At 41.1% G+C, this 24,698-nt stretch overlaps 1 protein-coding gene across 2 annotated transcripts in view; it reads right to left on the bottom strand.

Moving 5' to 3' along the window:
• The window catches only part of mdga2a (MAM domain containing glycosylphosphatidylinositol anchor 2a), a 163,341-nt gene that overhangs the window by 59,204 nt on the left and 79,439 nt on the right, over nucleotides 1–24,698 (bottom strand). For both annotated transcript variants that reach the window (XM_028976747.1, XM_028976757.1), the window contains exons 9-10: nucleotides 5,637–5,906; nucleotides 61–209 (exon numbers count right to left, since the gene is read on the bottom strand). In XM_028976747.1, coding sequence (XP_028832580.1) covers nucleotides 61–209; nucleotides 5,637–5,906 — 419 coding nt within the window. The remainder of the gene's footprint in view (nucleotides 1–60; nucleotides 210–5,636; nucleotides 5,907–24,698) is intronic.

Below are 24,698 nucleotides of genomic sequence, written 5' to 3'. Positions count from 1 at the left end.
CTGTGTGCTCTGTGTGCTGGGCTGTGTATCACAATGACACTTACACACACACACACTCACCTGCTTGATGCCCAGCCGGTAGGCCATAATGCGGTCCACTGCATTCGGGTTCATTTGTGTCCATTGTAGTTTAAAGCCATATACCCTAGGTTTATTTTGCCACAGGGCAGTGTAGGTGTCATAGTAGAACTCGGGAGGATAAGCCTTACCTGTGTAAAAAAAAGAAGAAAAAAAATTGTAGATAAATAACCAAAGTGACATTAATTAAAGCCTCATTCTGTGCAACAGGCATTATGTTGGCTTGATATGCTAATGGACTTCATTGAAATGTCTTGTTTTGTCTGTAAACACTGTCAATATGGAGAAAACATTATCACCTTTGTATCTGATATCAGTACAATGTCAAACGTTTTAAATGCCCAGGGTAATTAACTGATTCCTCTGGAGCGAAACCTGCTGGGGGATCAAATGGCTGGATAATTGAACGGACACTGTAAAGATATTTTAGGATGCGATGAAAAGAGTGGAGCCTTTTAAAAAATGAAAATAGAAATAAATGGCAAGGCCAGCCTTACACAACTGTTCAAAAGATACAAAACATGCTATCCATGAAGCTGAACGGTGACAAACAATTTTTTTTCTTTAAATGGCAAAGAAGCCTGAAGGGCCGTTCATTCTTTTTCCTACAAAAGCACTAACTTGCTGTCGCTGAGGGGAGGAAAAGTGGGAGCGAAATGCTCATTAGCCACAGAGGAAACAGAATAATGCACATGTAGGCAGCCCAGCCAACATCAGAGACACACACACACACACCTGGCTCAGAGGCCTCGTCTGGGGCGAATAAAGGCCTGTTGGAGAGGTGCACCGTCGCTTGGGTGGGAGCACGCTGGGGCGGAGGGGTAAGTTGCTGATCTCTGCAGGTTAGGGATTAAGCCTGTCATTGGGGGTTATTTTATTATTAAAATGGTTGGAGGAAAAGGCCTATGGGCGAGAAAATAATGGGCCAGCATCATTTACTCTGCTTAAATCTGCAGATAAACTCTGATCCACTGGGGAGACAGCGGGAGGAGCGAAAGGTAAATTTACGAAGAGAGAGGAGGGCGAAATGTACTCCACACAGAAAGAACAAAACAATTTTTTAAGAAAAAAAAATTGCATGTGATTTGCAATTCTCGGCCATTCTCTTGTTGGGTTAGGTTGAATTCTATCAGGCTCATGCCAGGTTATGTCTAACTTTTCAGGCCCAATTACAGCTATAGTAGGCAGCTGCGACACAGCGGGAGGCTTTGAGGAAGCAGCACACAAGCCCCGCCCTGCTAGGGCAGTGGTGGCCTAGCGGTTAAGGAAGCGGCCCCGTAATCAGAAGGTTGCCGGTTCGAATCCCGAGCCGCCAAGGTGCCACTGAGGTGTCACTGAGCAAAGCACCGTGCCCACACACTGCTCCCCGGGCGCTTGTCATGGCTGCCCACTGCTCACTCAGGGTGATGGGTTAAATGCAGAGGACAAATTTCACTGTGTGCACCGTGTGCTGTGCTGCTGTGTATCACATGTGACAATCACTTCACTTTCACTTTCTTTCTCACTTTCTCAACAGAGGTGGCTTAACAGTGGTGGCCTAGCAGTTAAGTAGCAGTTAACCTGCCACGTAATCTGAAGGTAGCCGGTTCGAAATCTGGTCTGCCAAGGTGCCACTTAGGTGCTACTGAGCAAAGCACTGTCCCCACACACTGCTCCCCGAGCAGCCTGTTATGGCTGCCCACTGCTCACCTATGGTGATGGGTTAAACAGCAGAGGTCACATTTCGTTGTGTGTTTCACAATGACAATCACTTCACATTCTTCACTTTTTCAACTCTGCACTCAACAGTTATCATATACTATAGAATTATAGTGATTTTAAAAAGACATTGATTTTTTTAATAAAAAAAAATATATATGGTAAATGTTGTTACTATCATAATATTTGATATTATTAATTAAGATAAATATCATTTTTAGTTGTTTTAAACCATATCATGGTCAGGGGGTTTACGTGGCTCAGTGACTCTAAAATCAAAATCAGTGGAAGGGTAGAGGCCTGACAAAAACAAGCACCCCCACCCTCACTCAACCCATTTCCCACCTCTGTAGCCACTATGTGTGTTATGTCCGTGCCAGCTTCGCCCACCACAACACGCCTCCCCATTAGGGTCTGTGTTTGTGTCTTTGTATTGTGTCATTGGGTAATTCCCAATCCCATATTGTGCACTTGATGTTACCTCTCTCGCCCTTCCGGGTTGTGGGGTCTTAACCCTAGGTCCCTTCGGCATAAATAGGGATCTGCAACTACATCACTTCTATTTTGTTTTATTGTCCATCATTATCATCTGCAACATATTGTGGAATGGAGGATAGGATAGGTTCCCCTTACTGAGCGCTGGTTCCTCTCATGGTTTCTCGTGCCACTGTTGCCTTTGGCTTGCTAACTAGGGCCTTGAAAAGTGCTGTGTAAATTAAATTTGATTGATTCATTGGATACTCACCCCTCATCAAGAATTGTTCAAAACTAAAAGGAAATGATTTTGTGAAGATCATGTTCTTAAGCTGTTAAAATAAAAAATAAGAAATATGTGAAACCTGTCAGTACCCTTTTAAAGAAAACAGCTGGAAACCCTCTTAAGCTAGTGGTTGGTTTTAGATAGATGGTAGTTTTTTTTTTTTTGGTTTTTTTTTTGTCCTAGAGGGGTCTATATTCCCTGCAGTTCAAGAAACGGTCAGCTCATATTTTCACACCTCTATTGTTCTAGCTGAAGGTGTGCTTTGTGTGCGTGTGTGTGTGTCTGTATGCTGTGTGACTCAGTACTAGTTCATGTGTTTGTGACAGGTATTTAATGTGTGTGTAGTTGTAATTTGCACACACAGCTTGAGAGAAACTGATGTGTCAGCATGTCAGTCTTCAAGCACCTTACAGAGCTGCCACTGCCGCAGCAAGTCAATCTGGCCTCAAAAAAAAAATTAATATTTCATCTGGTCAGTGCAACCTGCTGTCGTCATTTGCTTGTGACACAACTTTCATCTCCTGTGAAGAACTCGAAATGACCCCAAACACCCACGCAGGCTTATTTCAGAGAACATACTCATGTTTTTTACCCCATAAAAGCACACAGTGAACATTATTACTGTAACACTCTGGATTTGTGTGACAGTCCTGTCCATAAAGTAAACCCTTCAGAACTTTTCTTCCTAAACCATACTGCTGTGGATACCACCTAAAGACAAACAGGGATTTTCTGGAGCAATGCTTTGAAACTGAGGCATTGCCAAGTAATGGAGTTGAACACGTTTAGTGATAAACCAAATTTTTACTGTTTATAACAACTTTCAAGAAACCCACATTAAAAGATTTACTTTACACTCAAATGGGTTAGAGAAAATGTGAGCTATCAGAATCACAAAAATCAGAAAACAAGAACCCTATTAGATATTTTTTGATGAAATCCAGAGACATAGCATATCTGGAGATATATTAATAATCTGCCACTGAAGTACAGCAAGGAAGTGTCCCCATATACTGCTTTCCGTGGCTGCCCACCAAGGGTGATGGGTTTAATGCAGATGACACATTTCCCTGTGTGCACCAATGATAATCACAGTGTATCACAATGATAATCACTTTGCTTTTACTGAATGCATTATTATTTTAAGGCAAATAATAAACAGCAGTTGTAGGTTTTTCATCCTTAATCACCTTGTTTTACACTGCAGGCTATATAAAGTCTTTATTACCCTAGTTAGGCCTGACACAGCCCGAGCTCAAAAAACTTCAGCCCCAGCCCGACCTGAGCCAACTGTTATGCTGTATGGTGCATTTAAACAAAAGACAGGCACACAGTCTGTGTTTTTACTGCACCATTTCCATACACCCATGACCCTGTGAGCTCTTGCAGTGTTCAGCTTTTTAAAATCCCCGGCTTTGTGTGCACTACAAGGATAGGAAATGTGCAGGTTTTACATGCAAACCACAGGTTGGGAACCAACATTTTGAGGCACCAACATTTTGAGGCACTGAAATTACATCACGCTCTTGACAGATTACCAAAACCAGTGGTATATTATTAAAGAATAATTGGATTTTTTTTTTTTTTTAAGATTTTTTAAAAATTGAATTGACAACAGAGAGGACATCATCTTCAGTCAGCAGTGTGGTGGCCTTCCAAACAGTATTGTTGCTTTTTTGCCTGAATTGTTAAAAATCTCCAGCATTTATTTGTCATTGTCATGTGCTCCTCTTTCCTTTGTTGCATCACTATGCCTAGACTATGGGATGTGACACAGCCATAACCAGATCCAAAAAACACATGGAAGGAAGAGAGGGAGCAGAAAAGACTGCCTCTCTGGTTGATTAGCATCTTGTTACACATATGGGGCTCAACAAACCTGTAACATCCAACTAAATATAAGTAAATTGACACAGATGATGTCCATGTACAACATTCAGACATGGATTTAAGGGCCACAAAAGCCTAAACAAATATCCTAATGTCCCTGATCAATCAAATGTTTCCAATAAAACATCCATTTGTATCACTGCTGTCTATTCCCAGATACACTTTATGTCTTCAGCAGCTCTAAGCGACAGCTTAAAACTTCTCAATCAATATTAACATCAACATGCATTTTTTAAATAAAATAACAAAATGTGGGAAAAGTGATGCGCTGTGAATACTTTCTGGATCCACTGTATGCTGCATGACCAGCTCAAATAGAGGGATATAATTATGGTAAAGGAAAATAGTCAGGTCAGAACTAATTGTGAATATGTGCTGTGGAGATGTGCTGTCTATTTTTTTTCTTAGAATGTAGCTCACAGGTAACTGGGGTGGTAGTAGCCTAGTGGGTAACACCCTCACCTATGAACCAGATGACCCAGGTTCAAACCATTAATGCCATTGTGTCCCTGAGCAAGATATTTAATCCTGAGCATCTCCAGCATTACTGTCCCTTTAACTACTGATCGTAAGTCGCACTGGATAAGGACGTCTGATAAATGCTGTAAATGTAAATGTAACTAGAAGACTGGAGTTTACTTGGTAAGTGATTGTTTAGGTTTTATCTTTAGAGATTTTAGGGCATCAGAAGTATCCAGATATTCATTTCCATTCAGTTACAATAATGATAAAATATCTATGGTGCTGATAATCATGGTTTTTAAGTGGTTAAAAGGGTAACGTCTCAAATATGTTTTAATTTCAGCCTCCCCACAGCACTCTGATGGGCAGGTGCCTGAAAAGTTAATTTGTCTCTCTCAAAGTCAATAAACTGTCACCAGAAATCAAAGTGTGACTCATTGTGGATAAAAGTTATCTTTGTTCTGCCAATGCTTTCAGTGAGCAAGAATCAAATGGCTGTGCACCAATTCAGCAAAATGATGGCAATGTTCTTGTGGGACTCTATAACATGTGACCCATGGAGAGTGTGCAATAATATCACATTAACTAGTTCATCAATCAAAATATTTTGGTTTCATTACATTTGTGATGCCTGCTGACAGCCCCATGTACAAGTGGCATTATGAGCCAAGAAAACTGAGGGAAAAGGAAAAGTGAGCAAACAGACATAGTATGCAAATCAGCAAGTGGGGTGGAAGACCTGCCTCACCTGTAACCAGGAAGGTGCAGCGTCCAGCTCCAGCTTCGTTGGTGATGTCACAGGTATATTCGCCGAAGCCCTCACGATTGAGTGCACGGACGTGATACTCAGTCTCATCACGTGTGTCAAACTGTCCCACTGTCAGCAGTCGTGTGCCCAGCTTCCATTCGTACTTCAGCACGCGGGACGGATGCGCCCGCAGGACACTGCAGGTGAGGGAAAAAGCACGCCCAAGAGCCTGACGAATTTCCGTGTACACTGGCTCCACCACCGGGGGGTCTACAGACAGGAGAAAAGATAAATAGAGATAAGAAAAGTTCAATCAGCTACTGAACAGAAAAATGCTGAAGTATGACAGATGGGATGTCCCTGAAAAGCACATAATTCTTCCTAAAGCCACAAAATCTTTGAGGCAAATCTGAGGAACATGACAAAATATATTTATGATTGTAAGCATTAGAGTGTAGTTATTTCATTTAAATTACTTTCACTCTCACTCACATTGTATTACCACTTACTTTTAAGCAGGGTCACAGCTGCTGCAGTAAAAATGTCATCAGGGTTGTATGTATAACGGTTTTAGGTTTTCATATATCTATCTTTCAATCATGAAATTAGCTTCTTTTTTACAACTAAAATGAGAACTACTTGTTTGCTAAATGTAAATCATCTATCTTTTTTTCCTCATAGAGGACTAGGTATTTCCTGGATGCTGAGTTTGAATGAATTCCTGAATACAATTTCCTGTTTCAAACTTCATCATTATTTAATTTTCTGAACTGCAACCCCTAAATTGACAGTATTTTCCGTACTGAGATACAGGAAAAATATTTTAAAAATTAAATGAGACTGACAAACAAAATAAGAAACTGATTCTTATTTCTTATTAAATATATGCCAAAGGAAATGTCACTGCTATCATTATCCCATGATTTCTAACAAGATTATTTTGAAAATAGTTTTTAAACAAAGCTTGGGTGGAATCACAAAGTTTTGCATGAAATATTATTCATGATGAGGTGCTGGGGAAGTTGCTGCAAGGTCTATTAACAGACTAATAGTTTCTGAACTATTGGCACAGTTGCACAGTCTGCTCCTGAGGCAGATGGTCCAGAGACCTTGTAGAATCTCAGTCCACACAAAAATAGTCCTAGCACCCTCACTACAATTTGCACATCCAAAATCAAAATAAGTTTGATTATGTTTGGATTTGTCAGTAAGAAGATAATGGTAGGAATTTGATTTGACACAGAACATTGAAATCTGTTTTCTTTAAAGCATAGTCTAGGCTGTAGTACAGTTAATGGTAAAGAAGATTAAAAAAAAATGAACAGAAAAAAATGGTTCTTGTAGCATTTTTGATGGAACCCCAAACTAAGTTTCACCAAAGTAAATAAGCAAATCTTCTCTTTCAAAGAAGAGAGAGAAGTCATCTCAAAATCTCCTAACAGTACATCATGCTAAACAGCCAAGATAGGGGACTAATGACTGGAAGGTCATGGGTTTGAATCGATCAACTGTTAAGGTGCCACTGAGATCTCCTTGAGCAAAGTATTATCCCCACACACTGTTCCCTGGCCAGCATTCACAGCCGCCCACTGCTTACAGTTGAAGTTGAGCTTTATTTTCATCTCAGCTAGACAGTACATAGTGAAACGAAACAATGTTTCTCTGGAAGCTGGTGCTATATGAAACATTTGGACAAAGTGCTCAACACAGACAAACTGGGCTACATAAAGTGCAAACAGGGGACACGGGCAGTGTAAGAGTAACATTTAACAAAAAAATGTGCAAAGTAAAATAGTGCAAATACTGTTGTGCAAAATGGAATTCTACATTAATAGATAATATTACAGATATATTACTCACTATAACAGAGTGTGTGTGTCAGTCCAGGGTTCAGTTGTCTGATGGCCTAAGCTATTGAATAGTCTGGCAGTGAGGGTCCGAATGCTTCAGTACCTTTTTCCAGATGGCAGGAGGGTGAAGAGTGTATGTAAGGATTGTGTAGAGCCCTTCACAATGCTGGTGGCTTTCCGGATGCAGCGTGTGTTGTAAATTTATGTTATGGAGGGAAGAGAGACTCCAGTGATCTTCTTAGCTGTCCTCACTTGCCGCTGTACGGTCTTGCGCTCCCAATAGAGTGCAGTTCCCAAACCAGACAGTGAAGTGAAAGTGAAATTAAATGTGAAGTGATTGTCATTGTGATACACAGCACACGTTGCACACAACGAAATGTATTCTCTGCTTTTAATCCATCACCCTTGGTGAGCAGTGGACAGCCATGACAGGCACCCAGGGAGCAGTGTGTGGGGACGGGGCTTTGCTCAGTGGCATCTCAGTGGCACCTTGGCAGATCGGGATATGAACCGACAACCTTCTGATTATGGGGTCTCTTCCTTAACTGGTAGGGCACCACTGCCCAGTGGTGCAAAATGCTCTCAGTAGTCCCTCTATAGAAGGTGGTGAGTATGAGTGGTGGGAGATGGGATTTCCTCAGCTTCCGTGTTGAGAGCCCAGGAGACATTCTCCTCTGGATGAACACAGAGAAACTTTGAGTTCTTGACGATCTCCACACAAGAGCCTTTGATATTCAGTGGAGAGTCGTCCCTCTGTTCTCTTCTGAACATTACACCAGTCCGTCAGTTGTTGCACCTCCTCTCTGTGTGCTGATTCATCGTTCTTATTGATGAGACCCACAACGGTTGTGTCATCGGCAAACTTAATGATGTGGTTGGAGCTATGCATCACACAGCCATGGGTCAGCAGGGTGAACTGCACTGGACTGAGCACACAGCCCTGAGGAGCTCCAGTGTGGTGGTGCTGGAGATGCTGTTCCCGATCTGGACATTCTGAGATCTCTGTCAGGAAGTCCAATATCGAGTTGCAGAGGGAGGTGTTCAGGCCCAGCAGGCTCAGCTTCTCGACTAGGTGCTGAGGAATGATGGTGTTGAATGTTGAACTGAAGTCTATGAACAGCATTCATGTGTATGAGTCCTTATTGTCTAGGTGGGTGAGGGTCAGATGCAGGGTAGTGGCGATGGCATCGTCAGTGGAGTGGTAGTCATTAAGACACGACACTGAAGACTTCTTCGACACGGGTGTCGTGGCCTTGAGACACATTAGAACAACGCCGGTGCCAGCTGGTCTGCACATTCTCTTAGCACTCTTTTTTTGTCTGGTCCAGCAGCCTTTTGTGAGTCGAATCGTGCATAGAAGTCATTCAGCGCATCTGGTAGGGAAGGGTCACTGTCACAGGCAGAGGTCTTAGTCCTGTAGTTTGTGACGGCCTGGATGCCCTGCCACATGCGCCGTGTGTCTCTGCTGTCCTGGAAGTGGCTGTGAATTTTCTGCCTGTGTGCACGCTTTTCTGCTCTAATGGCTCGAGACAGTTTAGCCCTTGCTGATCTAAGGGCAACAAGCTTTGAGCATTCAATGTACATCTGCAGTCATCCACAGCTTCTTGTTGGCTCTTGTGGTGATAAACTTGGTGATTGGTGGTGATTACTTAAATACTGTAACCCAGAGGTGTGGACTCGAGTTACATGACTTGGACTCGAGTCAGACTCGAGTCATGAATTTGATGACTTTAGATTCGACTTGACAAAATGTAAAGAGACTTGCAACTCGACTTGGACTTTAACATCATTGACTCGTGACTTCACTTGGACTTGAGCCTTTTGACTTGACAAGACTTGCTGTTTCCCAGAAAGATTAAAACGTATGTTATTACCGAACGCTCTGTATCTTTCAATGTCTGTGTATATGTGCGTCTGTGCGCATATTTGCTGTCGGCAAGACATCCAATCAAATTAGATCCACGTTGTTTTGAGCCAACAGCATCCATCCAATTAAATTACAGGACAACCAATGCAGTGGAACTCTCAAATAACGCGCCAGTTAGACAAAATGATACGTTTCGTTCGGATATAAAAACTACGAGGTGGTCAACAAAAATCGAATAGCAGTATGCAAAACATGCGGGTCGAAGTTTACAGACGGAGATGCAACAACTTCCAACTTCGTTCGACATTTGAAGTTGCACAAGGAACGGTAAGTTCTGAGTGAATGCCAACGCTTATTTGCTAACTTTTCTTTGCTGTGTTGTTAAATCAGTGAGGCTGTAAACTCACTGTTAACGTCGCAAACTGGTAATCTGTCCACTGCGAGTTCACTCCCTTAATTCGTACACTTATTAAAGTGATTTTTAAACCTGGTAGGATGAGGTACTTATACATAACATTAGTCAATGTACAGTATCGCACACAGTAGACAGCGGTCAGCAGCAACGTGTATTTTAGCCACCTACAAAGACATACAATACATACATATACAAGTCATAACACAATGTTAAGATTGATATTAGTAATAAAAAAAAGTAGTTTGAATACAATTAATTTGTGGCTATGAGGGATTTTCTGACATTAGTTTAATATGCTTACCTCTTACAGATTTGAAGAATACCAGTTGAACAAAAGCATCACAAATAAAACACAATCTCACAATTCCTGGACAATCGTGTCGGACATTACAGCATGAGTCATCAACAGCAGAAAGCTATCACCAATGCAATACTCTCCGACCTGATTATTGATTGCAACTTGCCCCTGTCTATTGTGGAAAACAAAAGTTTTAGGCACTTTCTGACAGTACTTGACAGCAAGTACAACCCAGTGTGTCGCAGAACACTGACATCAAAAACACAGAACCTTGCTGAAGAGAGACGTTCAAAATTAAAATCTCAATTGAGCAACACTGACCATGTTTCAGTCACTGTGGACATTTGGTCTGACCGAAAGATGAGGGGATTCCTGGGTGTCACTGTGCACTGGATAGAGAATGAGGCAGAGAGGATACAGCTAAAGTCCAATCTCTTGGCCTGTGAGCGCTTCAAAGGCTCACACACAGCTGAAAGAATCTGTGACCAATTTGAGTCGATATGTGATGAATACAATATTAATATTAGTGATAATGCTGCTAACATGCGAAAAACATTTACTGTGTGCTTCCCCAGTGAACAAGATGATGGCGATGATGGAGATCATCTTGATGACCCTGAGCTCTGGTGTGACTTAACCCTGGAAGATCAGCAAACAGTAGATGTTGCTATGGCAAAGAAACTGCGCTCGCAGTGTTTTGCACATACTCTTCAGCTGGTGGTGGGAGATGGTTTGAAAGAAACAAAAATGGTATCTCCTTCTCTTTCAAAGTTATCAAAACTCAGCTCACTGCTGCACACAAGCACAACATTAAAAGATGTGTTTGATGCAGAATTTGGGGAACAGAAAAGCATCCCTGCTGCAGTCAACACAAGATGGAACTCAACACTGAGGCAAGTGAAGGCGGTTCTCCAGTGCAATCATCTAAAGCTCTGTGCTATTCTAGAAAAGGCTGGGCACAGGGAGTTGTCATTCAGAGCAAGGGAGTGGAATCTGTTGAAGGTGTTGGTGGACATCTTGAAGCCATTTGGAGAAGCAACTGATTTGACACAGGGAGAGAAGGTAATCACAATCAGTTCTGTTGTTCCATCTGTCTTGTCTCTCAACCACCACCTTGAGAAGCTGAAGCCCTAAGTCTGTTTCCTGAGCAGTCTGGTCAGAAGTCTCCAGGCATCCCTGAACAGAAGATTTCTTGGAATCTTCATCAACGTGAAAATGGCCAGGACACAAGATGGGGTCACTGCTCCCTTTTCAGATCCAGTCTACCTCAAAGCAGCTGCCTTGGATCCAGCCTTTTCTCTGTTGTGGGTGGAGCCCCATGTCCTGGTCAATCGTGATGTCAAGGCAGAGGTGGCACAACGAGTTAAATGTAAATGTTACAGATTCTAATGTAACTTTTTCCCTCATAATCTGACCTAATTGAACAATAAGTGTTCTGTAGTATTTCAGTCTAAGGACTCTATTGTTTCTGCTATTGTTTTTGCATGTTTTGTCAGAATTGATCCTGCAAGATGCTGCAGAGACTGAGCATTCTGTGCCTTTTGTTGATGAAGAAGAGCAAGAGGACCTCAGAGAAGGAGAAGGGCTGTTTGCTGCATACCATAAGAGGCCGAAGAAGGATCTTGGGACTACTCCATCACTGCAGCTAAATCACTACCTTGACATAGCTGAAGGACAGAACGCCCTTTTGTTCTGGGCATTGAACATGAAGACTCTTCCTTCACTGTTCCAAGTGGCCATCAGAGTTTTGGCACTGCCTGCCTCCAGTGCTCCAGTGGAGCGAGTTTTCAGCCATGGTGGCATCATACTACGTCCCCATCGTGCACAAATGACTGACAGACTTTTGGCCAATTTGGTCTTTTGCAAATGCAATGCGGAAAAGGGCTCTGACATGTAAAAAGCACAGCTCTGTTCATTGTTATGTTCATGTATTTGTTATTTGTTACAGGACAGGACAAACTGCTGTGGAACTAATTGAAATGCAATATGTCATGGAAATACAATAGTCACGGGTGGGCTGGACATGGCGGTGAAGGAGGACGCATTCGCACGATCACAGGACAGGGGTTTAATACAAACTTCACAAGACAGGGGAACATGAACACACACAATGACCCGACGGCGAACAGACACGAACAGGATAGTTTTATACAATTATATAAATATACACCAGGTGAACACGATCAGGGAACATTACACAAGACGAACATGAAACTCCGGTCCGGACTCCAGATCCGGAGTAACCCCTGCCGGTCCGAATCATGACAATAATGTTAGCACTTTTTGTTCAAATAATTACAGTTGCACTTGTTTTTGTTTTTTCAGATGCATTTATTCTGTAAAGCAGTGGTTTAAAATGAAGAATATTCTTTAAAAAAATGAGTTAAATGTTAAAAATGAAGTTAATGAAGCAATGTCAGCACCATTTAGCACCATTTATTTCTGCAGTTTCAATTGCACTTGTTTTTAGTAAATACAGATTTTAAAAGCATACACGATCGGTGAAAATATATTATTATTCTGCGGTTGAAAAGACTTGAAAGGACTTGAAACTCAAACTGCAGGACTTAAGACTTGACTTGAGACTTATCAGTCTTGACTTTGGACTTGACTCGACACTTGCCTGTCTTGACTTGGCACTTGACTTGGGACTTGAGGGCAAAGACTTGAGACTTACTTGTGACTTGAAAAGCAATGACTTTGTCCCACTTCTGCTGTAACCTCATCAGTTCATTTGCTTTTGAAGCTGTTCACTGATGTCATGTACTTCTCCAAGTTGACGGTGTTGTCGCCGTTGGTTGCAGCCTCCCTAAACATTTGCCAGTCAGTGAACTCAAAACAAAAATGGCTCCTGCTGCCCAGGCTTTAGAACCAATTTTGTGTGTCTGATGAGCTGTCTGTATGCTGGAATTAGGGTGTAAAATCATGGGTGTACATTCTTGAAAGCAAGAGGTGTCCTCTGCCAATTGTCTCTTTCTCTCTGTGTGTGTGTGTCAGTCTCCCCTTTTGTTCCCTACTTCCGTGTGTCACAGCAGGTATAGAGGCTGCTGAGACACACCCAGTCACCTGTAGGGAACCCACCCAGGTTGAATGCTGCTGCACCACATGCCCATATGGTCTGATTATTCATTAAGGGATCTATCAGCTGAAATCAGCCCTTCCTTTATCGCATTCCATGATTTATGGATCTGGGATCCAAAAGACCTCTCTCGACCAGCGATCCAGGGAGACCTATCTCTTGAGTGACACCCAGAGAGACACATCTGCCCCTCTATTCATACAAAGTTAAAGCAGAACCTGGCATAATTCAAAGATCGGGGATTAACCATCTACAGGTCCCTGAGATAACTATGGAAGGGCCAGAAGACGTAGACTACATGGCACCAAGATGCCCCCCCCCCCTCTTGACATAGTCTGCCCACAAGGAGAACTTACTTACAGACAATGCATGAATTCAATAAAACAACGCACACACTGTTACCTTAAAAACTCACATCATCCTCATAATTACTGGTGCATCTGACATGTTCATTTAACCGTCCTGTTCATTAACTGTTCCTATTTAATTGTAATAGTGTAAAAGGTATTTTATGCTATGGTAGGTCATGTTTGGCATCCATCACTTCATGGTGTGTAAAGAATGTACAATGTAAATGTGTCTGAATGAAATGTAATAGATTTTTGGAGTGTTTGGTCATTAGATCATCATTCAGGGTCACAAAAGGGACATGACCCACTTCCACAGCAATGCGGGAAGTGACGCCAATATAATTCAAAATCATGCTCTCAAACTCTTGATTGTTGGTCTACGCCATGTCCAGGCAGGACCAATACTGGAGATAACAATACAGACCCTTCCAGATACTCCCAGTCATTTGTTTCTCTGCCTTCCAGACTTTTCAAGCTTAAAACCATTCTATTAGTCAACGCTTGACCTGCCTCTGCTCGATCCTCACAGATCAGAAGTCTGTGGCTCAACTTTGGCTGTGTCACCTGGACACATCACCTGTGCCCAATCTTCTGCCCCTCCGCACCGGCGGCATTTTCATGAACTTGACCTGGCAACGGTGTATGTGTTTATATTTTAAGTTCTGGCAAACGCCACACGCCTGCGGGCCAGTTTGTTTTTTGCCCATTATTCCCCGCTTTCGCCCACCGTGCCGCGTTTATTTGTGTTTGCTAAATAAAATCCCTTTCCCAGCATGTCCCGCCTCTGCGCTTCCTTCCCTTGCTCGCGGTCATGACAGGCTCAACTTGTAGCTTATCACTTACCAAGGTGTGGTATGCACCAACCACCAAAACGCATCCTTCCAGCATTAGTGGAGTTATGGGCCTGCATATGGACTTGGTTGGCTGCGTGATCCTCTTGTTACACTTTGTGCTGCCCTGTAGATCCTCTTTACGTTAATTACTGTTCACTGTAAATACACGGAATAAACCTCCAAGACAATTTGTCACTGTTTTGTCTCCCCCCCTAGACATGGGGACGTGACAATTCCTCTATCTACGTTTCATGTAGTTCGTGTAGCAATATACTTGTCTAGAACCCCTAAAAGACATTTTATTGCAGGAGTTGAAATATAAGGTACCTGCACCTTAAAGATTCCAACAGCTCTTTATTAAGATATTTTATTAGTAATAGTGATTTAGTGAATAGTGAAGTCTTTATAGTGAAGTGAAAACTGAAAGATAAAATTAAGCATGAAACTCTCGGCAGATGATTGGTCAAGCAGGTGGAATTATTAATAATTTACTGAACTTCATATTCATAAATTTAATTAATTAATTAATAATCACATAATTGTTTTCAATTTACCCTACACACCAGAGCGGACATGCAGGGACAAGGACAGCAAGATCCCCGAACCTCCATTACAGATTTGGGGAGGGAGGCCACCAGATTTGGGGAGGGGTGTCTAGGTGTGCGATCCAGTAGGGCAGTTTGAGACTGAGTTGCACAATCAATGGCTTGTGACTTGAGTTTAGACTTGGATGTTGTGACTTGTGAGTTCTAACTAATAAACAATGTTTATTTATGTTACCAAGTGGAGGTAACTCTCTTACATTATTTCATTATTTCATGCATTTAAATCCAATGCGTTGCCTAGAATTAAGGGAAAACAGAAGGCAGAACGATTTTCCCTCCCTGATAAACCACGCAACCACACGCACGCGTGCAGCCACTGATGGTGATGGCCATTTGTGCCATTTGTTATTGCATTCAGCAATAAATCTTTCACACAGATAGCTAACAAGCAAACGACAACTTGCAAAAAGTATGCCATCAGGATAAATGATGGCGGTGTTTCAACAGATCAGTATATATCAGAATAGCATACCCTTTTGTGTATTGTGTCGTGCAATCACAGACATGTTTTGGTCTATCATACCACCAAATAAAGGTATGAAACAGTACATAACGTCAGTGTACATGTGGGTAGGGTTAGGGTTCTCTCAGAATTAAAACTACGTGCCTAAACAATGTCCAACTACATCAGGCATCTACAAAAACATAAGGATAGGCCAGTGGGTCAGGTGAAAAGGGGAAATTATCATTTATGGGAAGGTAAAGTTGTGTCCTCTACTTCTAACTCGTCCCGACTGACCGGAGCGGCAGGCACTTGTAGATGGCGGACAGGATGCTGGTCCCACACAGATGGGCCGTTCTTTGGCCCTGGCCTGAGACCGTTGGCGCAAAATCCCTTCATGGACTGTTTTTAGTGGCATGCCGGGAGAAGGGTCTAGGGGGGGAGGGTACTGCCTGTATAAAGCTGCCTTGTTAATTTCTGTTTGCAGTCAGGTTGTTGTTTGGTGATGCCCTGTTGTGTGCGCCATGTAATAAATCCCCTCTCTTGTGATGTGGTGTATATGCATCCTCCTCCCTTGCCATGTCCGGTGAACTTCATATGGTAATATGACATGAGATATTACAGCACAGCCATAGACCCAAGGCTCAAGCTCAATGATCAGCATGTCAATGTCAAATCACAGATCCCGGCACTACTTCAACTGTATAACTACAAATAACACCACAGTTTATCCTTTTAATTTGCTGTTTTGAAATTACCTAGACATTGTTAGGATACAGTTATATAATAGATATATACAGACTCAGCATTTGTATTACATATCCAAATTGGAGCAAGGGTTTAGGAATTAATGCTCTGTAAGAGCTTTTTTCAATGTACCAAATGTAATTGGACAATTCACTCAGAAGGCTGCCAAAAAATAACAAGGTTGCATGGGCCCTTGTCAACCTGTCATCAATTAAGCAGTTAAAAGGTCTGGTGTTCATTCCAGGTGTCGCGTTTGCATTTGGAAGTTGTTGCTGTGAACACACAACACACAGTCAAAGGAGCTCTCGAAGGAGGTGAAACAGACCATCCTGAGGCTGAAAACCTTGGGGACTCAAAAAGGCCTGGACGTCCATGTAAGACAACAGTGGTGGATGATCCTTTTCATGGTGAAGAAAGACCCCTTCACAACATCCACTCAAGTGAATAAAATTCTCCAGGAAATAGGTGTGTCAGTGTATAAGTCTTCCATAAAGAGAAGACTTCACCAGAGTAAATACAAAGGAGTCACCACAAGATAAAAACTATTAGCCTCAAAAATAGAAAGGTCAGAATTGACTTTGCCAAAAAAACTCAAGAAGAAGCCAGCCCAGTTCTTGAACAGCATTCTTTGGACAGATGAGACCAAGATCAACATGTAACAGAAAGATGGGAAGAAGAAAGTTTGGAGAAGAATTGGAACAGCTCATCATTCTGCTCAGATTCAGCCAAATTCAGAATCTGTTGGTATAAAAATAACAACAATTCCTGCATGTTTAATCATATGTTTTTGTTCAACCCCTTGAATTAATCAGAATCACCTTTATTAATCCCGAAGGAAATTGCTTTAAATTAAACCTTAAAGTCTGCAATTCTGTTGTAGTTGTTTTATTTCAAATCCAGTGTGATGGCATGCAGAGCCCAAACCATGAAAATTGTGTCACTGTCCAAATATTTTTGGGCCTAACTCCTGCATGTCTACTAGACCACAACTGACCCGTGTGTTCTGCACATGCTTTACATTCATATTGGGACAAGTACAAATAATAAACTGTAATTTGACTAAACAAACCATTGAAATCTACAGTAAAAAGATGACATGACAATTACATGTTTGTGAAAAAGTTATTTTGCCCAACCGAAATGCCAGATCAGAACTAACTAAAATATGTATATTGTGTCCATCTTTTAACTGAAATGGAGACCTCAGTTGTCAGCCTGGAAAGCTAATGGAAGAAATACAGTGAGCCAAACCAGCAGTTGTCTGCTACAAAAAAACTGCGAAACCCTTGTACCTGAAGTGGTATACACAAGTGGCTACATGGGAGTGCAGGCGTCTGCTGAGGCAGGGTTGAGAAAGTAAGGAAGTGTAATGTTGCGTGGCCCCACTTAGAAATTCTGTGAACCAAGCTTTTCTCTCTCACTCTCTCTCTGAGAATAGGGCTGCCGCTGTGGGCCCTGCACTGCGCCAGTCTGCTTAAGGGGCAGAAAATGCAATAGGCTGTTTTTTTTTCTCCTGGGCCTCAAACCTGTATGCCTGTTAAAATAAAAAAAATGACCCAACTAGCAAACAGAGATTGGTTGATTTGATCTGTCACAACAGCAGTGTGTGGGGCTGCTCTTGTACCTGCAGAGGCAGGTTCTCTCTACCAGAGATGTTCACAAGTAAGTGAAGTGAAAAGTGAAGTTTTTGTACTTGAGTCCAAATCAAGTACATGTAATTTAATTTACTAGCTAAATTTAATTTACTAGCTACTAATATTGTCATTTATTTAAAATTACTGCATGTAGGGAAAATTATGCTGTTTTATGTTTTATTTTATGTTAACTGCTTTTCTGCAATATTTGCAGTAGACTGTGCTATTTTGTACGGAATCCGAGAGTGGTCATGATAGTGAATATTTTTATTGCATTCCTCACAATATTTATTATTATTAGTAGTAGTAGTAGTATATTTGTTGATATCCATCAGGATACACTGTAACAAGTCAGCAGTGGCTGAATCCTAAATGGCTCTGAATCTATCTGAGTTCACTAAGAATGTGGAACAAGCACATCTCCTCTCATTCAAACTGATGACTAACTAATGGCAAACTAATTGTAGCATACAAGATAGTGCGATTTGACCTCTTTTCACTAGTAACATTAGCTAGAAAATTAATAAACAGTTTTTAAAAGACAATACAAACATACCATTCGACTATCTATCCACCAAATATTTCCTTTGTTTGTTTGAATAACAAAACTAGGGCTGCACGATTTGGGGAAAAAGACATATTGCGATTATTGAGATCAATATTGCGATATGCGATTGCGATATGATAAACATACAAACTACTTATAACCTGAAATGCCCAGTGCTTTCAAAATACAATATTCTACAAAATTAAATAAATCACAAAAAAACCTTTTACATTACTGTCGAACGACAAACCCTGGTAAGGCTAAACAACTGTTTTGATTATATTTGGCCATTATAAAATCCTGTATTATAGTTCTTACGTTTAACCAAAACGTTGTTTGGAGGCTGACTTGAACACAGGGATGCATAGCTTTGCTAGCTTAGCTAAGGTTAAGAATTTGTAAACAGAGGTGAATTTCTTTAGGAAACCTTCAAAGTTTGAGAAAAGTTAACTAAACAGCTAAGAACAGTCTAAATAGTTCATGCCTAAGTTTAGCCAAAACGTTGTTTGGAGGCTGACTTGAACACAGGAATGCATAGCTTCGCTAGCTTAGCCAATCTTAGCTAAGGTTAAGACTTATAAAACAGGGATTTTATAATGGCCAAATATATTAAAAACAATTGTCCAGCCTTACCTATGAAATGTAATCCCTGGTTTGGAGCATACAGCGGTTTGTACAGCCCCAAGCAGCACAAGAGTGAGGCATTTTTATGCACTTCTCTCCATAGACATGTACATGCTTCACGCCACAGCAGAGCCTATCGCAATATGGCGGCGACGTTGACGTACGATGCGTCTAACCATGTCTCCGAATCGAAAGTCATGTGACCAAATACGTCACATCCGACTGAAGTGGGACTCGCAAACTTTGAGAGAATGAGAGAATGGATCGGATATGTTGCCGATCCAATCCATGTACTAATCATTTAAATAGCAGCTTTTTGCGTTCATGTAATCGCACAGACTGACATCGCGATTACGATTGCGATTAGATTAATCGTGCAGCACTAAACAAAACACATTACATAATATTCTAAGCATAAAGCTTAGATGCATGGTAATGTGTATGTCTCCATAGGCTGAAAATATGAAGCCCTGGGAGGAGGGGAGCAAAATATACATTCAGTTTGTTACTGTCCTAGACAAAATATCATTAGGGTACCAGGTGCACTGATTAATCCTAAGTGTTAAGTAAGTGATGTCAGTACATACATGTAAAACATGAAATTGAAATTAATTTAAACAAAAAATTGAATTAAATGTTAAAATTGGGAGGGTAACAATAAAGCGCTAATCTATGTGTAACTGTGGTATTATTCTTTACCAAGTGATTCTTGTGCTAATGGAGTATAGCCAGTTTCACATTTAAACTCTTATTAGATTGAATTCATCATTAATCATCATGAGACAGAAATCAGACAGTAATTGCTTTAGCAAAACAGAGTCTATTTAGAGCCCAACAAAAAAGCTGACCAGACAAGCATCTCACTGCTGCATTAACCATGCACCTCGAAGCTGCATATAAATTATGAATCGCCTCAAGATAAAACAGTCATTAATCATGGCATGGTTGTCCGGGCAACCATCAGGCCTCACTCATGTAGGATGTCACATCACTATACCCAATACTCCTTTGTAAATGTTGTCTATAGTACATAACAGTGTCATAAGATCAAGCTTCATAATGACTCTATGAAGGATTAAAGACTTTTCAAAAACAAGTTAAATAGATTTCAGCAGACTGATGTGTGTGGCCACTAATTACTAATCAAGCTTTTAAACAGACAGAACACATCAAGCCTGTAATATCCACATTTAAATGCATGCTGTTAAACGAGGTTAGGGGATGGCTTCAGTCAAACCAGCTTTCTGCCAGCTGCTGTGATGTGACAGAAAATTTAAGAGAAGTTTTAATCTAGATGTTAGCATTATGCCATACTGACATTTATTTTCTCCTTTTCCAAGCTTTATTAAAAAAAATCCACAGAAGCAACTCTCTGGCAAGCATGACAAACTCAAATCTCATTTTAACCATCCTTATAACAAATACCGTTAAACCAGCAATCACAGCAGATTCATAGTGAAACCCAAACAATATCTCACTGTCGAGGTGTGCACTTCACTATCAAGATTGAATTTGCACAGCCAATGAGGCATAGCATTCCACACATTGTCATTCTAAATTTCATGGATCGCTCACAGAAATTGAACGATTCCACAGAAGCGTGTGGCCACTGGGTAAGGTTATAAACTGCAGAGTGAAGTAATAGCAGCCATATCATGTTGCCATCCCCATCACATCTTCTGGTATCATGTCAAACGATCAAACCACAGCAGGTTTGCTATTCTACCTCAGCTCCAATCCTACAACAATCATGGCCCAGAACCCAGCCTACACATCTACAGGAAGAATCATTCTCTGTGAGACAGCAGCATGACTGAAAGACGTGTCAGACTGTTCAAACATAAGCAAACATAAATGGACGAACACATTAATGAATCAAGCATTTCAGTACTTTGTTTTTTAAATGTAAGCTTCTTTGCACTTTATAAGGGCTTGAGATGGTATCTAACTGCTGTTGAACAGCATTTGCTCATTTAAGCTTAGATATACAGGTCTGAAGACATGGAATGCAAAGCACTGATGAATGTCACACTGGACAAGAGCATCAAATAAATGTAATAAATGTTCATGTAAATTAAAAAATAATGCTGCCTAATGATTAAAATAGTCTGATGTCAGAGATATTTTGATGAGTGAGTGGCCACTGGACAGTGGATGAGTGGAAGCAATTAGCTGCAAGAGTGATTGCAGAAACAGACTAAGCCTTTCTGGGACTCTAATCAGAAAACCCTATTAAGGCCATCTGAGTGCAAATGGACATTTATAGGTGGAGGAAAATGCCATACACTGCTCCAAATAATACATAACAAGCAAAAGCATCATCAGTGTCCCTATTTTGTTGATCCCTGAGCTCTGTCTTCATATCTAGTCAACAGTGGCCAGAAGTAGACTATCGATGAATTGGGAGGTGGGAGGCTGCCTTATTCTAGCTTGAAACTACACATCTATAGAGTAGATTTAAAGTGTGCAAGTGACTGTGTAGCTGTGCAAATCTGAACATTATCAATTCTATGTGCATAATACATGCATCACACCAACAGTATTTTATTTCCCAGACTATCTTTTTAAATGAAAGTATTCATTTTAATTTAAATGAATACTAGTGGGGATAAATTAGCTCTCAGCTAATTAGGCTTGAGGCCAGCTCTGAATGTCATGCTTAGTGAACAGTGAGTATTAAACACTGGCATTGTGTCAGCACTCCCATCTTTGGGAACGAAGCAGTCTTCAATAACTGTCATCCCATCCCCCCCTTTTGCTAATCAGAATGCCAAATTTATAGCCTTGCGACAAGGGCCTGCGTCTGTCTGTATCACATTCTGTCACTCCCTTTCTCCTGGCCCCATCCTGTTTTAATCTCGCCACTTGCATGCACTCATCTCATTCTCTCTCACTGCAACAAAAAGGAGCTTCCATTTCTGAAATACTCATTAAAACCTATGGAGCCTTAGTCATGGGGTTTACATCAATATTCTTCAGAACATGCTGGGGATGTAATTACACATCACCAAGAGAGGAGGAAAAAGTCATTGGGTACGAGGGTGTAAAACCAGCAATTTCCAGCTTTTTACAAATGAGAGCAGATAGATCGCCACCAGATTTTTCTGCACCATACTTGACTTCTCTTGAGGCGCTGCAGGCTTGACTTATGAGCACGGGTGCAGTTATTCCTTCATTAAACGTTAATGGTCAATAATATTCACTGCACCCATATAAAACCGGGAGCTGGGTAATTATGGTTTCTTGTCAGAGCTGTCCTGTAGCCAGCGTTTTGCCATTTGGATGATTCTAATTTAATCAACTCCTGACAGCCTGTGATATGTAATGTGTACATTTTGCTCAGTGCTGTGGCATAAGAGCTGAATGACCAAGAAAATAATGTCATAGAAAATATTGTAGAATCTAGGGTTGAACAAATGATGAGAATTTTGTGCAGGTATGCTGTTAGAGACCATTAGAGGTTCGCAAGAGAATGTGTCCCCTGAATTGAAATCTTTCCAGAACCATCAGGACAAGGATTTTGTGGAGGACATCAGTGATTCCGCATGGCCTAATGAAACAGAATCAGCCAACTGCAGAGCTTAGAGACAGAAACAGCAAATGAGACAAAGAAAGAGTGAAAGGGTAGAAGAATCGTTCTCCAGAGAAAATGATAACACATTTTCCAATGACCTTGCATCACCTTCCTCGCACTCAATCCCTCTTACGCTCTCCCCCTGCAAAAGCTTCAGAAGAAGGTGAAAAATTAACAAGTGTGCCAGTTGACCTTTTCAGAGCAGCAGCATGCTCCTGTTGACCCAGCATAGCTGCCATGGCCATGACTGAATGTCAGCCACCTACTGAACCCAACCAATTGCTGTGTGCTTAATTGTGTAACCAGCAATTTTGACAGCAATTGCCAAAGCAATGAAAGCCATTAATCCTGTCCAGGAGAGCATCTTGGACTGACAAAAGTTGGACTCTGGGATCAAGAGTGTCATCTGAGTGCACTCAATTAAGAACCAGTGCATGTGGGTAACCCAGACTCTTGGTAAAATCGTTACTGGGTGAGACAAGATGACTCAGCATTTACAATAGTGTGCATTTATATATGGGTTATATATACAATATAGAGAAAGCGACTCTATAGCAAGAGATCAATCCTAGTCATAGTAGCACATCTCTAGATATCAAAAGTTTTTCCGAAATCCCTATTTCACTTTTTAATTGTTCAGGAAGGACTATTTGAAAGTGACTGTTGGGAAGATGGAAAACCTTTTATTAGTTTTACTACTGCCTAAAAATGTTTGTATAACTGTATAACTTTTGGTCTGTATAAGGGGGCATCTCTTAAGATGTTGGTCTTACTTGCTGATAGTTTGCTACTCTCCTACTAATTTGTATTGTTTATCAGTACCCTTGAGGAGGAGATATGTGGAGGAAAATAGAACAGACGTGAAGATTCTTACTAAACTTTCAGTATCTAAGTTTACTGAATAACAAAGATCCTGATATATATATATATATATATATATATATATATATATATATATATATATATATATATATATTTTTTTTTTTTTTTTTTTTTTTTTTTTTTTTTTTTTTTTTTTTTTTTTTACAAAAGGAGTCATGCAGTGGGACCATTTTGTGTCAACTGCATCCTCTGGCAGACTGAACTCAGTTCGAAAAAGACACTCCGCAGAGGTCAAGGTTGTCCAGTTCTTTTTAGCGCTTTTCATTACATGAACTGCAAGCTATTAAACAGCAGCACAACAACATGAAGTCTAAAACGAGGGGGCGGGGAATTTCACTAACACTGAAACATGGGTTGTCATGGTATCACAGCCATAAGCAGACCTGTCCAGAGCTATTGTCATCACACTGTATGGGGAAGGCACTTTCAGCGTTCACAGCTCCCCCCCACTCAGGCTGTAGGTCCTTTTTATTTAAAAATTATTTTCACACTCTTGTTGGTTAAGCGCATCTGGCTGCATGGCCATTCCGTAATAACAGAAAATGATGCTCAGAATTTAAAAAAGCAGGCAGAAAAAGGAAAGCACAAGGGACTGGTCAACAGATGGTCAATCAGGTTGAGGTAAAAAAAAATGTTGAAAATTAAAAAATGTTAGTTTCATTACCAATATAACATAGCCACGCTAGGGGAAAATCCAGGGTAATCTCAGTGTTGGCCAGATTTGCTCTCTCTCTCTTGCTATCTGAAGCTGCCTCACTTTTTTCATTTCTCTCCTTTGCTAATCCCTCTTTTCCCTCCTCTCACTTCCTCTCTCCCGACCGATCCTCCCTCCCTCACTTCCTGTCCATCCAACCTTTGCTCTCTTCTCCTCCCTGCAGAGCTACTTCAGCTATCATACATATCACCACACGTTATCCACTGGCATACATTTGTGACCTGGTCTTCAGCAGGCCCGGGATTACCTCCAAACACACATACACACGTTCGTCACTATAATCATCCCACTCTTCAGAGGAGGAAAAGAACTGGAGTATATTGAGGAGGAAAAGGGTTTTTCTTTGCTTGTATTACATAAGAATATGACTCCATTGATAGGTTGTGACTCATCAGAATCTCATTCTGCTGTGCGATATGAGGCACTGGACTCTCTTCAGCAAGATGCAGCCCCTCCACCCCCTCACCCAAAACACATTCTATTATAGGGTCTGTGGAACCAATGAGAGAAAATATGTTCCAGACAGACCCCTTTGATAATGCTGGATGAACCTAACCCACACCATTACCCTCTTTGAGGGATGGAGCGATTGCCTGGAGA

The sequence above is a fragment of the Denticeps clupeoides genome, chromosome 1, assembly GCF_900700375.1.
Source record: "Denticeps clupeoides chromosome 1, fDenClu1.1, whole genome shotgun sequence".
NCBI classification, from domain to species: Eukaryota; Metazoa; Chordata; class Actinopteri; order Clupeiformes; family Denticipitidae; genus Denticeps; species Denticeps clupeoides.
The sequence above is the reverse complement of the archived record's forward strand: the minus strand, read 5'-3'. Positions and strand labels throughout refer to the sequence as shown.